Source organism: Oculina patagonica, chromosome 1 (assembly GCF_052425735.1).
Source record: "Oculina patagonica isolate OP01 chromosome 1, crgOcupat, whole genome shotgun sequence".
NCBI classification, from domain to species: domain Eukaryota; kingdom Metazoa; phylum Cnidaria; class Anthozoa; order Scleractinia; family Oculinidae; genus Oculina; species Oculina patagonica.
Window position 1 is genome coordinate 36,154,747 of NC_135758.1, and position 15,980 is coordinate 36,170,726.

The window sequence follows — 15,980 nt, forward strand, 5'->3', positions numbered from 1 at the left end:
GGTAGGGGCTGGGTGGGGGCTGGAATAAAGGCAGCCTCGTCCTCAGTCGTCCCTGGCGAATTTGGATGTGACGTCACCCGCCAAGCTTGTCGGGAAAGTTCGCTTTCGCGCCCTGTTCCAGTCCTCCTCAGCTCACTCGCATAGCGCGGTATGGCCTGGGTACGAGGCTGAAATAAAGGGATTGTTGTGGTAAAGTGATGGAATCCGCAAGTCGCACGCCCCAGATATTGTTTTCAGTTGCAAGCGGGCTTACAACAGTGCAAGAATCTGAAAACTTTAACTTCAACTTTGTAGCTGTAATGAGCTACTTATAGACAATTAAAGTTTTGTGGCTTTGCGGTTGAACCTTATGTTATCTCTCCACTAAACACCCTTGCCACGTTTGCGTTATTTGCACTAATTTCCAGCTTGGAACAAAAAAGGTGGACGGACAGCAACTGTTTCTTAGCCCTGTTCACCGCCAGTGTAACACAGGATAGCGCGAAAATTATCGAAAACCCTCTGCTGTGTACGTCACGATCTCCGATTCTCTATTTAGCTGTTTAGGGTGAAACTCGACCCCAACATGTCTCAAGAGTTTGGTTAGAAATGTTCCTTTCATCTCACTTCCTGGATTGTTGAGCGAGAAAACGCAGACCCCATTTACTTCCTTTTAGAATAACTGATTGAAAATATTTTTATATTTTTCGAGGGATGACGGATCTAGAGGAAGGGCCCTGCTTCCCTTTCGCTGAAATATGTAAGCCACTCACCCCACTCTCTGATAGGGTTTTCCACAAGTTGCTCGGCAACTTTTTGGCAACTTTTCATATTTCGAGCAACTTTTTCCCCTTCGAGCAACTTTTTTCCTCTCGGGCAACTTGTTGCATTTTGAGCAATTTCCAGACCGAAGATCTCCGAAGATTATCCGAGTGTTGTTCAAAGGCCATACGAACGTTTTCAAAGATTTACGAAATTTGCCGAAAATTTTCGAGGAACATCTGAAGAGGTTTCAACTTTCGGCTCATTGTGCATTAAAACATCACAAAACTCGTCAGGAAACATGACGTAATCGATATATTCACGATGTTTCTCAGTTAAAGAAGTCCTTGTCATTTAACAAATTTTCTCTATAATATGTTATTTAGATACTTCTTTTGCTGTAAAATTGCATAAACTGCTTAAAAATCTTACCCTCAATGCAAAGGGAAATTGGCATCTACTTAGAGAAGTTCTCTTGATTAGAAGCAGCGTTTTTTTTTAGCAACTTTCGAGCAACTTTTATTATCAGAAGCAACTTTTTGTAATTTTTGGAGCAACTTTTGAGCAACTTTTTGATAAATTACGGGCAACTTTTTGGGAAATCTCGAGCAACTTGTGGAAAGCCCTACTCTCTGACCCCTCTCCCCCCCCCCAAAAAAAAAAACTGGATCAAGAAGTTGTCAACCGACATCCAGCCCTTCTTTTTTCAAGCAATAAAAACCCTTTCTTACTTCATCCCATCTCTTTTTGAACACCTCTGAGTCTGTTACTAGCCTTTTCAACGTGTCGAATATTAAAACCTCCATTTGCATATTTAAGATAGTCTGAAAATTGCTGATTTAGCTATTAAATGATTACATTCTCTTGGTGCAAAAAAAAGACGAGCAATTGCTCATTGAACTCTCGGCGGTCTCGTAAACTTAGCAATGGGAAAAACAAACTGTTAAAAAACGTTAGTTTAAGTTTGAAAATCTTCTCGCTATAAAATTCCATTTTATATGTTTTATCCTTCGTCCGCCCGTCGCTAAGCGCTGTTGGGGTTGAGTGCGAAAGGGACGCTGGGAATGCAAATGTGACAGGTGTTCAGTATTTATTGAGTCCGCAGTGAAATGAGTCTGTACAGCGGTATGATGATCTAACATGGCGCCGATCCTTGGGTCGGTGCCCCAAGTTTTACGGTAAGAATTTTTAACTTAACGTTTCAATTGTCACAATTTATATTTACCTGAAAAAAGTTTATATATTCATGGTTATATTGTATCGCGTATTTTTTCAACAGGCAAGCGGAAACATTGAAAGCCGCTTTGAAAAGTAAGTTGTTTACAAAAGCTAAGATAGTTGTTTTTCTCATACATATTTTGTTTTCGTTTTTGTAGCAAATTAACGTAACTTTTATTAAGTTCTACTTTTCTCCGATGCACTAAGGATGTCTATTTTAATACTGTTGTTACGTTTACCTCAATGAGCGTATTCCAACTCCTAAAACATAAATTACTTAAGCTTATATACTTACAGTTTGCCCGATTTTTTTTGCACTTTAACCAGTGACCTGTCTATATATATATATTCAAGTTCTTAACTCAGATAAGGGTCAAAATAACTACACACACGGGCCACCGAAGTGATGGTATCTTTTTTTGTTGAACCACATTTTATCAAAATTAATAAGCTAAGGAAAACTGGCAAATGACCTAGGTAACAATTTGTGTCATAGTTTTATACTAACCAAGAACAAACATCTATTCTTTGTTTGCATTTCACCTTGTATCTTTTTAAAGCCTTTATTTTTTAATATCCGGCAGTTTTACCTTGAAGCTAATATTAAAGAAATGTGTGATGATTTATAAACACTGTTTGAGGAGAGCTGTGAAGTTGTGTGGGTTATCAAGATAGTCTCTTGTTGCCTCATCACAAAAGTTTGCTTTCCTCTCAAAACAGTATTTATTAGACTTGTCATCCTTGGATTAAAAGAAGCAAATAATCTATAATGATCTGGTAATGTTCACAGACTATGAAATATCATTGACATTATAAAGACCTGTAGAGCTATAGTACGTAATCAGTATGGGATTTTTTGCAAGAATGATAATCAGTCATGCAATTCTCAAGAATTGAATGAATTCCTAAGAATGATAATACGAATTGTAAATTATGCACATGGGTACATGCATGAGAGTGACATTAAAAAACCTCCATTGAGCATGGGTTTTTGATGTCTGCATTAAGAAATGTATACCGGTATGTTTGTGCTTTTTACACAAGAATACAGAAACAGAGATAGTTGTCTATTTACAAATTTATCTATGCTGGAGAGTGTGTACACATAAATATATGTTTACAATGAGTGTTTGCACATTGTTCTGAGTGGGCAAAAGGCTGTTGTGCTATACAGGCTCATGAAAGCAAATATTGCTTTACTGGCACATATTTGCTGTTTTGATTTAAATGGCTTTTTTATTGACTATAGTAGGAGAAAAAATAATTAAATTCAAGTCAAATTCCCTCAGGCAGCTTTGAAGATTTCACTGTTGGTAGTGAAGGATGGCAGTCTCGACAAAGGTATTTACCATTATACCGGTAATACCGTATTTATTCGATTAAGCGCCCAACCTCGAATAAGCGCCCGCCCTGAAGGTAGGAAAAGTTAATAAGCGCCCAGCCTCGAATAAGCGCCCACCCACACCCCACAAAAAAGGTGAAGTGCAGAAGAGGAGTTAAAATTGACTAAGTACTACTAAGAGACTTCCCTGAAGACCGATTTTTTTCTTAGTATTTTACAGCAACTTTCAATGAAACGTTAAAATTCTACTTTGGTACATCTTCACGTTTTGTTATTATTTATTGTTTCGTTGCAAAATAAGTTATTACTTGCTGAAAAATTATGGTGAAAATTTAATAAGCACCCAGCCTCGAATAAGCGCCCACTCTCAAGGTTCAAAAATTTAATAAGCACCCAGGGCGCTTAATCGAATAAATACGGTATTTAATGTTGCAGCTGCAAATACTAAATGATATGTGTACCAATGCAATAATTGAGAAATAAATTTGCAGCCACGCCACTGAGGCCTTGGAAAATTTTGCACAAAACTTGATTTAAGTTGCTGCTCCGGAAAACTGTTGATTCCATGATACTATTGCAGAGCCATCTGTCATTTGAGAAATGAATTTGTCAAATGTTTGTATTACGTTATTATTATTATTACTAATATTATTACTATTATTATTATTATTATTATTATTATTATTATAATTGTTATTTATAAATTCATTATTGAGTAGACAGGAGTTAATTAACTACCGTAGAATTCCGGTATTATTAGGTATTATTAGGCCCATCATCCTGGAAACAAAAAAATACATCCGGTTATAAGCCCCCCGGATATAAGCCCCCCTCTACCAGATGACAGTACTGAATAGGGCTAAATGTTGCTTTATTATGTGTTTTTAACTTAAAAACGTATTGTCATTAACACTCCCGTGGCTCGTTTTGAAACGTTTTTTCATTCCGCTTATAAGCCCTCCCGGATATAAGCCCCTCCGCTTATAAGCCCACCCAAAACCCCTTACGAAGTTGTATAAGCCCAGGGCTTATAACCGGAATTCTACGGTATTTATTATTTATTAATTTTATTTTTTAAGTGATGAAAGCTAGTCATGGGTAATGATAATCAAAGAAATGTATATAACCCTAGCTGAACAAAAATTTCTTTTTTTAAAATTAATATTATAAAAACTATGAAATAATAAACTTGCACCCTGTTCTTTTTCAGACTACAGGATCTGTACAAGAGTATCCTGTTAACAGATCTTGAGTCTGGATTAGACAAGAAGGTTGAGCAAGACCTGTAAGTACATTTACTTATTTAATAACCTTCTACCGGTAATTATTTTGTAATGTTTGGATGCCAAATGCTAATTACTGTAGTATTAGTTTAAATTGACTAAAGTCAGCCTGTAAGTTATAACTACAAGTTTATTGTAAAACCTATGTTTTTATGTGAGTGAACATAATTATACTGGTAACAATGTAAGGGACCAGTTTCATAACAACAACTCATGTAGTCTTTAGTGTCCATCTTTAAATGTACAGCTTGTACTCTGCAAGTCTATCTCCCAAAAGCCCCATTATTTACTGATACACAAGTCCCCTTACATACTTACCATTATGAGGTGAATTATGCCAAAGAATTCACAATATAACTGCCTTTTATTCTTAAAACTTGTACATGTATGCCTACTAAACCAAAAATGTTGTGCACATAAGCTCTTGCAATTTACAGTATCTGTTTCATTACAATATGAAAAATCGTGTATTTGAAAATTATGCGCCTGATGAAAGATTTGTATTTTTTGTATTTTCAGATGGAACAGTGCTTTTAAGAGTCAGGTGGACTTTTTAAGGCAACAAACAAAAGAAAGGAAGGCAAGTTTGTTTTTAAGTCATGGAACATCATGAATGATTTATTGGAGAGTGCAGAGTGGAGAGTGCAGATCATTAACTTAAAATCTTACTTACCACATCTTACTTATCAAGATACTAGTAGTTGCAATTCTTTATAAAGAAAACTAATTAATTGATTAATTAAAAGTATCTTGTTTGTTTTATTCATGTGTAACTTACTATCATTGGGACATCACAAGGGATATACCGTATTTATTCGATTAAGCGCCCAACCTCGAATAAGCGCCCACCCTGTAGGTAGGAAAAGTTAATAAGTGCCCAGCCTGGAATAAGCGCCCACCCCCACCCTCCTTAAAAGAGGAATTTTGATTGTTGTTGAAGTTAAGATTAACCAAATAAGAAATTGGTTTGAAAAATTTTAAACCAAAGACAAAATTAAACCACAACATATATATTCTTTGATTCACTGTAAGTGCTTGGTTGATAATAGCTACGCACAGGCTAAAGTTATTCCTCACTTCTAGTCAATAATCTAATTGTTTATTTATTTATTTATTTATTTAATATTTGTTTGTTTGTTGTTAATTGCATTTTATAACCTACCAGGGCTCAAAAAAAGTCGAGGTGCAGGCTGTTTTGACTTTGTTTCTTGAAGCTGCCAGTGGTTTCTATATTCAGGTATGGGAATTCTATCATGACAGTAGTTCAGTGTAATAAAAAAGTTCTTAAAAAGTTCTTTGTTTGGTAAGTTTGTTGGGTTGAACTAAAATATAGAGGTCCTTTGCAGAACTCTGTTATGTGATATTGTCAGTCATAATAATTGCTAGAGTACAAAAGTAAAGTAAAGTAATTAAAACTTTTTAATTATTAAGTCTCCCAATCAGAGCTTTTCAGACCTAATTTACAGATTTAGTTAGATAAATACAAACATTTGATAAAATACCCAAGTAAGAAATAAGAAATGGCTACCAAGAAGTGGTTATCAACAAAAAAGTAAGGAAGATCCTCCCAGAGTAAGGTTAGGAATTATTGTTACTAGTTATTATTAATATTTTGACAGTCTATGTTTGAGCCTTAACACACAGGCTGCATGTTGCTGTAACTTTACCTTGTACAGTCATGCAATCTGTTAGTGCATAGAAATGTTGTTATGAATAAATTATTGTGCTTTCTCTTCATAAGCTGTTGCAGGAGTTGTGTTTGACATACAGGCTAGACATTCCTGGGCATGTCAGGTCATCACAATTGGGTATTCTTGAAGGTAAGTACTCTTAAGACTATGAATAATAATCTAACTTTTTAATTTTAAAACTTGTGAGTGACCAACATTTTTAATTAATAAATGCTGACAGTGCCGATAGTACATTTAACTGTGAGATGGGCAGAAAATCATGTATATATATATATATATATATATATAATAACTATTATTCAGCTTCAATGTGTTGATACACCCTCAACTTTTCTGAGTTTAAGCACTAAAAGAAATGTACAGTGATAAATAATAAGAAATTGATTATGTTTCAAGTCACAATATTATCCAATCAGAACTTAACTGTAGCTAGCACAAGCACCCTTAAGGTTCTTAAAAAAATCTAAACCCACTCTTCTGTACACTCAGAGGGTGGGGGTGTGGAAGGAGTATTAAATTTCATGAAAAAGAATACTGAGACCCTTCTCTTTCAGAAATAAATGGAAACACCAGTCCAGCTAAGAAACCTCATACTCAGTCTTGTTACTACATCTGCCAAGACTGCCTGGTGCACCTAGGAGATATTGGTAAATTATTTTGCTGTAGAAATGTTCAACTTACACTTAATCATCTTCGTCCCCCATGGGACAAAATGCAAACAATGTTTCTCCATTTAGCTCTGTTTTGTGTAGCATGTTTTACCTTGCACCATGTGAGTTTCACCTCACTGGGCTCAGCCATGACAGTTCAGCACCAGAGTTGTGGTATAAGATGGTATAAGATAATTTGCAGTAGTATATAATGAAACAGTAGATAGCGTTGTTGGCACACACTGATTGGCTACTCAAACATGTGTGACAGATCTACAGGAATAAACACACAAACAAACCAAGTAGCTCAATCCATTTCGTCAGAAACTGTAGATATAGATATAGATTGACTGGTATTAATCGGTGACCAGTATAAAAAAATATACATGCATAAATAAAATTATGAATTAATTATTTTCTTATTTTTATCTTTAGCTCGTTACTGTGATGACCCTGAGCAGGCAGAAGTGTTTTATCATCATGCTCTTGTTTTGGTTCCATCAAATGGTATGGATAAATTTAAATTTAAAAGAACCACATTATTCAGTTCTAAATATTACATGTACCATGCTAGGAAGGTCAACGGGGTTGTATTAAAAGAGGACTGTATTAATTTACCATTTGTTCCAGAAAAATGCATCCCACAGAAGTTTTTTGTGGCATAACCCCCCCCCCCCCCCCTCCTCCCCTTGGAATTTGGAACAACCTTCTTTGGGGTGGGCAGAGATATATTTCCTGGAACCATGAATGTTAAATGTTAACCAGGTTTTGGTGTATTCAACAGGCCAGCCCTACAACCAGCTGGCTATTTTAGCTAGTGGTAAGGGAGACGAACTAGCAACAGTTTATTACTACTGCAGGAGGTACATGATTATAATTAATTATTAATTAGTAAACTTTTTGTTTCACCTGGCAATAACCTTGTGTTAACAAAATTCAGGAGTAACAAATGATATGCAATCTCTGTCAGTTGTCTCAAGAACCATATGTATACAGGGCTGTCATTAAGGGCTGAAAGGTGTACCCGGCCTGACCAATCGATCAAAATCGATGATCGGAAATCAATCGATATCAATCGATGATGGTTAGTTAATTGTTATGGGCATCCCCAGGACAATTCTCCAGGATATCCGGAAATAGATTTTCGCAATCCGAAAACGACATGTCTGAAGAAGCGGATAAAGCCGGGGATAAAGCAACGGACGGTACACTTGTTATTAAGTGCATGGTCAAAGGCTACCATGCCTGTGACTTCACTGTTGAAGTTGGTGAGGAGTTTGTGGCTAAGAGAAAACGGGGAGAGTGTGGGAACGCGTTTAAAGTTACTAATTAGCGTGGACAATTAACATCGATTGGCATCGATTATAATCGATTGGTATCGATTATCATCGATTATCGGTTTTATCGATTGGTCAGGCCGGGAGGTGTAACACCTGTTACGGCTAAGTTCACCCAATGTTGATTGGTGTTATGTTACACTTGCATACAGAACGAAATGCTGCAGGTGATAACTTTAGTGTTATAGCTGCTTAAAAACTTAATAAAAGCCCTGAATTATATGAGTTTATTAGTACTAGTTAAACTATATGAGGCAGGTATACCATGTACCTCTGAATTTAAGTGTATGGTTTCATAATGCACAGTAATGTTATAATTATCAGTCATCACCTGCACATTTCTTGTTATAATAAATCAATACACTCTGACTGCCTTTAAAAACAGGCACTGAGAAATAATGTATTAAATAATAAAAATAAAATTTACCAAATTTGTGGATATTGCCATTGATTGAGTTTGAGACTTAAATGTCAATTTTTTATTGGTTTCTAGTTGTGTATTAAGTTTGACCTCTTGATGAACTTTTGTTCTCCAGCATTGCTGTAAAGAATCCATTCCCAGCAGCATCAACAAATCTTCATAAAACATTGAGCAAAGTAGTTGCCAGGCATAATACCAGGTACAGGTTGGGCAAGAATGGGTAAATGTAAGCTTAATGGGTTTACTCTAATCGTGCTTGACTTTGTTCCATAATCCATGGAATAATATTTTTATTATTAATCACACTTGTGGCAAAAACTAAATGCAAAATGGTAAGCAAAAAAATAGATAACATCCACCTGTCACCAAAATTATGGTGAGGGATAATAATAATAATTAAAATATAAGTTAGTTTACTTATTATATTTTATTAATAATTATATTTATTTTGATATTTATTGTTTGATATAGTCTACATAATCAATAGTAGTTATAAATTAGCAGCTAGCAGAATGGAGGAAAACATTATTTTAAAAGCAGGGTGAAATATGAATCTGATATAATCTGGCAAAGCATAGACTGTTCACAGTCCCCTATTTTTCCGTGAAGTCGTAGAGATCGATCGTTCAGTCCGACGGGCCGCCATCTTGGTTCACAAACGCGAGTGAAAACTGGGGAGAGTGCAGTGGGATGCTCCCCAGTTTTCGCTCGCGTTCGTAAACCAAGATGGCGGTCCGTCAGACTGAACGATCGATCTCTACGACTTCACGGAAAAATAGGGGACTGTGAACACTCTAGGCAAAGCATCCCCATTCATTTTTCATAGGATCTAACTAAATAATTACAAAGTTCAATAATTACAACAACAGTTTATATTTGAGGCTGCTCTTTTTCTTTTCAGGGATGGAAATTTAGAAATATCTAAGGCAGAGTTTGGCCATATTTTCCTTCAGTTTCATGGCCATGTTTATCTTGTGCAAGGTTGGTAGGAAATGACTGTCAGTAGTTTTATTTGGATTTCAAACTGGTTTATATTGCTAATACTAATTGATAGGTAACAAATATTTAGAATCTAAAATTATTTTCTGTAGAGGTGTATGCTGACAAATAGATTAATAACAGGGCCGTAACCAGGCCTTTGCCATAGACGAGGCAAGATCTTGACAGTGGGTTCTGGGGGCATGCTCTTTAGAATATTTTGAAATCTAGAAGCTCTAAATCGCTTTCAGAGATATTTTTCATGAGGTTTTCCTTGAGAAAAATCAATATTGTCCAACTGGGGATTATTTTCTCAACAAAACATATTTTGTTTTTATTTTGGGTAAAAATTAAGACAAGGCAAGTGCCTTGTCTTGCCTCTTGCTAGTTACGGCCTTGAATAACGTTACAGCTGTCAGGTCTGTCAAGTAATTTCTGAAAGAAAGGACCAAACATACTATTTTAATATGACTACTTTTTGTTGATGACAGATTTTGATCAGGCAAGAACTCTCAAAGATCGCATTATTGCTGCATTTAAAGTAAGTATACTATTGAAACAGGTTCTCTAGTTGGTAATATGAAGAAAAGAACGGATAAAGAAACATTATTATTAAAATAATAGTGTTTCCACCCAGCTCACTTAGCTTGTGGCCTTTTCTTTTTGCCCTATCCAACGATAAACGGAAGTGAATTTTCCAGTAGTTAAAACAGACTTTGCCTATTAAGACTCTTTTGAGAAATATATTGTTTCAAGTGCTCTGCTAATTCTGTGTTACTTGTCAATCTATAGGGAATCCTGACACAGAACAAATTTACTTCAGAGTTCCTTATCAAACTTGTGGCAATAACTTTGTTTCTGCTGTGGAACATCAGGACAGGAGGAGCAGATGATTTGGAGGAGTTTGACTGCATAGGAAAAGATGAAGAGGTTCAAATATGACTTTATATTCATTGACATTAATTTTACACTCTGCATCTTGGAAGCAAATAATTTGCTTCCAAGATTGGCAAACAATCATACTGGTAATGTTCTTCTTGTGTGATAATCACACAATGTTCTGTATTCAAAAGGGCCTTTAATTTATGTCTGCATTAAATTAAAAGAAATTAGGTTAAAAAATAATTTCTGCATTTGCATTGCTTTTTTTATTCTGCCTTTTTTCTTAATAGGAGTGTTGGCAATTGGCTCTGGAATTTACAGGTATTCATCAGTGGATTTTTGTTTGCATCTTAATATAAGTTTTGAAATATGCAAATTACATTTGTCATAGTGACTGCCATTGTGTTGATACAGTGGAATCACAATTACTCAAATCTCCAATGGAAAGGAAAATTGGTTTGAGAAATCAGGAGTTAGAGAAATCAGAGTAATATTGCAGTGTTAATTTGTGAACAAAGAAAATCCAAGGGAAACTTATGGTCCAAATTATTGGGAAGTTCTAGAAATTAGTATTCACCTGTATTTTCTGCACACACACAAAAATAATAATATTAAACAATAACCCTATTCAGACCGGGGGGGGGGGGGGCTTTTGAGGCCCGCGCTGACTTTGAACTTTTATAACTGTTTTAAGATTTAACCAAACGCTGCCAAACTTTCTGAGTTTTCCTAAAATTTATCTGGCAACAAATTGGTAGGGTTGGATGATGTGTCAGGAACTTGACATCACCATGGCAATGGCATTTTGACAGGCATGTTTCCCAAATTTGTAATTTTGCGTGTTTTTGTTAATAAAAATCAAAATAAATGGCATAATTTTTACATTTTCACGGGTTTAAAGCACATTTTTATTCATTTTGAGTACTTTGCAATGATTTTGGGTGGTTTTCTGGCATTTTGGAAAAATTTTGAAATCCAAGATGGCGGATCCAAGATGGCGGCTGTTTTGACATGATGATGTAATTGTCACGTGAAGTGACGTCACCATCCCACGTGACGTATACCAAAAGAAAGAGTTTCGGACGTACAATACATCCTATAAGTTTCATGGTGATTGCTTAAATATTGTGGAAGTTACATAGGGGGGGCTTCCGAGGCCCCCTCCCCCCCCCCCCCTGGTCTGAGAAGGTCCAAAAAAGCCTGGTCTGAATAGGGTTAATGCCTTGTCCCAAGAAAATTTCCCTTGCCTTTGTATCAGGAAATATCAAGATTCAAGGGAAACTGAATTCACTTGTGTAATAATTTCCTGAGGAACCCAACATTAAGTGAATTGTTGTAAAGCAAAACAAGGGATTTTAACAAATCAAGTGTGGATAACAAGAAGGTAGCTAGCATGTTTGCCTAATTACTCAGCTTAATTTTTGTTAACTGTTTGCTATAAATTTTCTCTTCAAGTGGAGTTATTTGACACTCTCGTACTACATGCTTGTGACAATGAACCATCAAAGGAGCAGTCGACTGCAGCAGGGATGTGTGATGTGCTACCAGCTCTTAATCTCCTGTGTCAGTGGATGACAGGTTCATCTCACAACATTTGGAATGGAGAGATGCTCAAGAAAACCAAGTGAGTCAAGAGACTGAGGGGTCATGTAGCAGCTCTTGCAAGGTCTCACACTCAGGGGGGGAAATCCGGCTTGTAAATGACGGGGATGATCGAAGAATTTTTTGGGGTTTGAAATTTTCGATTCTGGGATTTTTTTGGGTTGGAAAATTTGGCAAGTATTTTTTTTGGGTGACTTGATTCAAATAGGGGATTTTTTAGGTATCAAAAACGAACTAAAGTGCCTTGGCGCGGCCTTGGTGTATTTTAATATGGTATGATGAATAATCAAACTTGAGCGTTATTGCCCCTCCTGGCAATTTAGGGGTAATTTGACAAGGGATTTTTTACGGGGTTATTTTTGGTCCAGGGATTTTTTTGGGTAATGTCGGAAGACTTCAGAATTTTTGGGTCCTGAGTTTTGCCTCCATTCGATCATCCCCGTCATTTACAAGCTGGAGTACCCCCCCCCCCTGGGGTCTCACATGAATGGCTTGCTTCCCTTCAAGAGAACAATAGAACAAACAACAGCAACAATGCCCCTAGCACCAAAAACAAAGTAACTGCTAAACTTGAGGACCAGTAGAATTTCAAAATGACAAGAGCTGCAACCTTACTGAGACTGAAAGCAAAACCTTTAATGCCTGGGTTTTTTAACTACAGTCATTGTTAGTAAAGCTGAAACTTGAAAAGTTACCCAGTTATGGTCAAGAGTACAGTGTAGTTTCTTTTTGGATAATACTATGTTCACATATAATACATCACTTTGGTGAGAGAAGCGTAAAGCAGACTGTGGCAAAATGATAACCCAGGTTATTCTTTAAAGGTGACTATTTAAATTTAAAGGAGCTAAGCGGACATTGAACATATCTAATGCGATTTAACCATTTATAGGACTTGGGAGGACTTTGCAGCCTTACTGAATCTCTTGCAAGTGACACACCCGCATCTACCTGAGAAATTTGGTAAGACGAAAAGCTGTAAAATTACTGATGATAATTGACTGTTTTAGAATAGGAAACAGTATATTGTTGGGTGTCATAGGCCTGCAGCATGTGCACAGAGCAAGATAATAACAGTAGCATGTTAGGCCTGCGATGTGTGCAAAGAAATTGGAGGTATAGGCATTATCTAGCATCATAGGACTGGTATGGAATGTATGCAGAGAGCAAGATAATTGTTAATGGTTCTTAGCATAAGCTTAAATGTCCTACCAGTGCAATCTCTTCCTTGATGAGTGTATCATATGATCAACCTGGAAACCATTATTACAGTTGGAATAAAAACGCACCTGTTAAGGAAAGTTTAAAATTCAAGATAGCTGTTAATATTATTTTATCACATGTTCTTCAACATAATATTTCTCTTAAAACAAATCACAGAAGTACTCAGTCATATTTAATTTAATTATTTTTTTTATATCAGAATTAATATTTGAAGTGTTTTGATTAAACAATGGCCCATTTTAATAATAGATATTCCACTTCATGAAGACTGGGAGCTTCAGAGCTTTCTTCCTCTCAGAGTCAGCCAAAGGTATGTGACAGTTTAATAACAGCTTCATTTAATCAACTCTTGTAATCAGACACTTTTCCTAAGCAGACTCTTGTAAGAGGAGACTAAATGACCAGTGGAAAGTAAAGTTGTTATTTTTATTAAATAAACACAAAGAATTTGAAACAAGATGCAACAACATGATTTAAATTAGTTACAAAGAAAAAGTGGCAGCTGGGAAACTAGAAAGCTTGTACGTGATTCAGCCTCCCCAATTAAACTAATTTGACTACCAATAATTTAGTTTGTAAGTTACATGGCGTAAAAATGCTAAATAAAAAAAAAATAGTGTGCTAGAAAATGAAATGTTATTCACAGTTTGTAATAATTTTATTCTTAAGGGCTTCTTTAAAGAGCAACCAAGGGAGTTATAAATTTTACGTCCTTGGAATTAAAACACAGACAATAACTTTATATTCGTTCGACAATAAGGTAGATGTGGGGCATGAGAGTGTCTTGTTATAACTTTTGTTTTAATCGTTAAAGGAAACTAACTTATAGTATGAAGAGGACAAGACCAGACAATGAATCTGTGCACAGAGTTGGTAGGCTGGTCAGGTTTGGAAATCGCCTGGTGAATAACAATCCTTGGTGAGAAGCAAATGTGGATGTTTTGTTGTTATTTTTGAAAATTCTATTAAAACGTTTTCTTCTGTCTTAAAGTTTACTGTGTTGGTAATGACTTTTTGATGTTGCAGTATATTGACTAAAGTGGAGGACCTCATGACTGGCCTGTCAAGCTTCTCCTTGAAAATAAACACTTCATCACCAGTTGAAGAGGTATATCACACCGTGCTGTCCATTTTGGCTTGTCTTCTGTATGTTGCCTGACTCTACAGGTTCGCGAAGACTCGTAAAAATATATAATGATACCAGTTTGAGCTAACTGTAATTTGTTTTGCCTAGATACCTTCCCACGATGAAAAGTTTCCCAAGTCACCTCAAGATATTGATTTAGAGTCTGCAGGGCAGAAATTGCTCGCTTCCTTACCAAACCTGAACAAGGTAAACAATGAAATATTCTATTATTACACTGTGTTGTTAGATGTCAGGCAGTGCTCTGTTTTGGTCTTGTGTAATTGTTGCTGTTTTTGTGAATTTTTTCCTTGAGTGCTGCTTATTCATTGTCCCTAAGAATTGTACCTGTTTCGGGCGGAGCCTCCCCATATAGTTTGGTATAAAGAGTACCCCCAAGCTGTTGACTTTTCTTGAAATACACAATTATAAGATTACCCTGGGTGTCGCCGAAAAAAAAAACCCTCTGGCACCCAGGGTATTATAAGATTGACCATCAACCAATGTTTCTTGTGGTATGTATTACTTAATAAGATTATTGTACCGTTGTTCTTCCAACCAGGAAGCATTTTATGGCTGAACATGTTTACTTGTACTACTTGCAGTTTTGATTAAACTGCGTAATTAAAATGTTGAGTTTATTTTCAGGCAATGCCAGTAGGAACACCGTTTGCTGAAACTAGGTAGGAACGTCTTGTAACTACCTTGAAAATTCTTCAATTATCTTTCGCATATTTTTAATTTTATATCCATTTCTTTGTCGTTAGAGGTACTTTGAGAGATAGGGTTTGAACCATGGTCATCTGATAAAATAAGCTTAGTGTTGATGTCTCTATTTTGACTTCTCGGTCAAGTATTTTTTTATTGCTTTACAGGACTACATGCTTCAAATACTGAATTAGTTAGCTTTTAGCACAAAAAACTGTTATGCAATTTGTTTTAAAACATGGCGTTCTTGTTATTTCATCCAACAGTTCGTTGTTCAAGGGACCATTAGATGTTGGTCACACCTCAACAGGACATGCTCCAGCTCCTCCCTCCACAGTAGCTCAGTATTCACTGTTCCAGTCTGGATGGAATGTTCCCCTGACCTCTGCAGCTCTGTCTCAGCCAGGTAGATTTTATATTGTTCCACTTTGCCTAGTCTCTGTATAATATTTTTCCCAGGTCTTGACCGCAGATTCATTTTGGAGACCACCTGGACAAACAGTCCGGCTCCACGTCTACAGCATGTCACCCGGAACAAATTGACTGCAGCAAAATAAAAGGGCCTCGGAACTAGAGAATTGTTCTCCTTCAATGATTTGACTCATTTGTGACCTTTCTCAAGAGCAAACTCGCCAGTTGATTTGAATTTTAATTCTCCTGCCGCCCTGGTGGCATTCCACATAGCGGAAATGATAGAAAGCTTTGCTGTTCTTTTCCTGAGGCTCTGGTGCTTTTGCTTATTCAGACCTTTCACTGTGTTTTTCTCAAGAAGACTTCTAA

The 15,980-nt window shown here is 36.3% G+C and overlaps 2 protein-coding genes across 2 annotated transcripts in view; one reads left to right on the plus strand and one right to left on the minus strand.

Moving 5' to 3' along the window:
* LOC144667255 (uncharacterized) overlaps positions 1 to 15,980 on the minus strand; it is a 62,309-nt gene that overhangs the window by 40,325 nt on the left and 6,004 nt on the right.
* LOC144643009 (nonsense-mediated mRNA decay factor SMG7-like) lies at positions 1,867 to 15,980 on the plus strand. The gene is made up of 24 exons (XM_078502159.1): positions 1,867 to 1,919; positions 2,021 to 2,052; positions 3,249 to 3,300; positions 4,512 to 4,586; positions 5,104 to 5,164; positions 5,750 to 5,821; positions 6,326 to 6,404; positions 6,830 to 6,922; positions 7,361 to 7,432; positions 7,710 to 7,788; positions 8,799 to 8,882; positions 9,585 to 9,664; positions 10,153 to 10,202; positions 10,454 to 10,591; positions 10,834 to 10,864; positions 11,999 to 12,167; positions 13,038 to 13,108; positions 13,619 to 13,679; positions 14,184 to 14,288; positions 14,396 to 14,477; positions 14,604 to 14,702; positions 15,141 to 15,175; positions 15,467 to 15,606; positions 15,946 to 15,980. The coding sequence occupies exons 1-24, from the start codon at positions 1,882 to 1,884 to the stop codon at positions 15,978 to 15,980; spliced, it is 1,833 nt and encodes a 610-aa protein (XP_078358285.1). The 5' UTR covers positions 1,867 to 1,881.

Coding starts and splice junctions, on each gene's coding strand:
- LOC144643009 (XM_078502159.1), top strand. CDS start 1,882: ATGGCGCCGATCCTTGGGTCGGTGCCCCAAGTTTTACG. Junction 10,592..10,833: donor GCATAGGAAAAGATGAAGAG/GTTCAAATATGA, acceptor TTTTCTTAATAG/GAGTGTTGGCAATTGGCTCT. Junction 13,680..14,183: donor CCTCTCAGAGTCAGCCAAAG/GTATGTGACAGT, acceptor TAATCGTTAAAG/GAAACTAACTTATAGTATGA.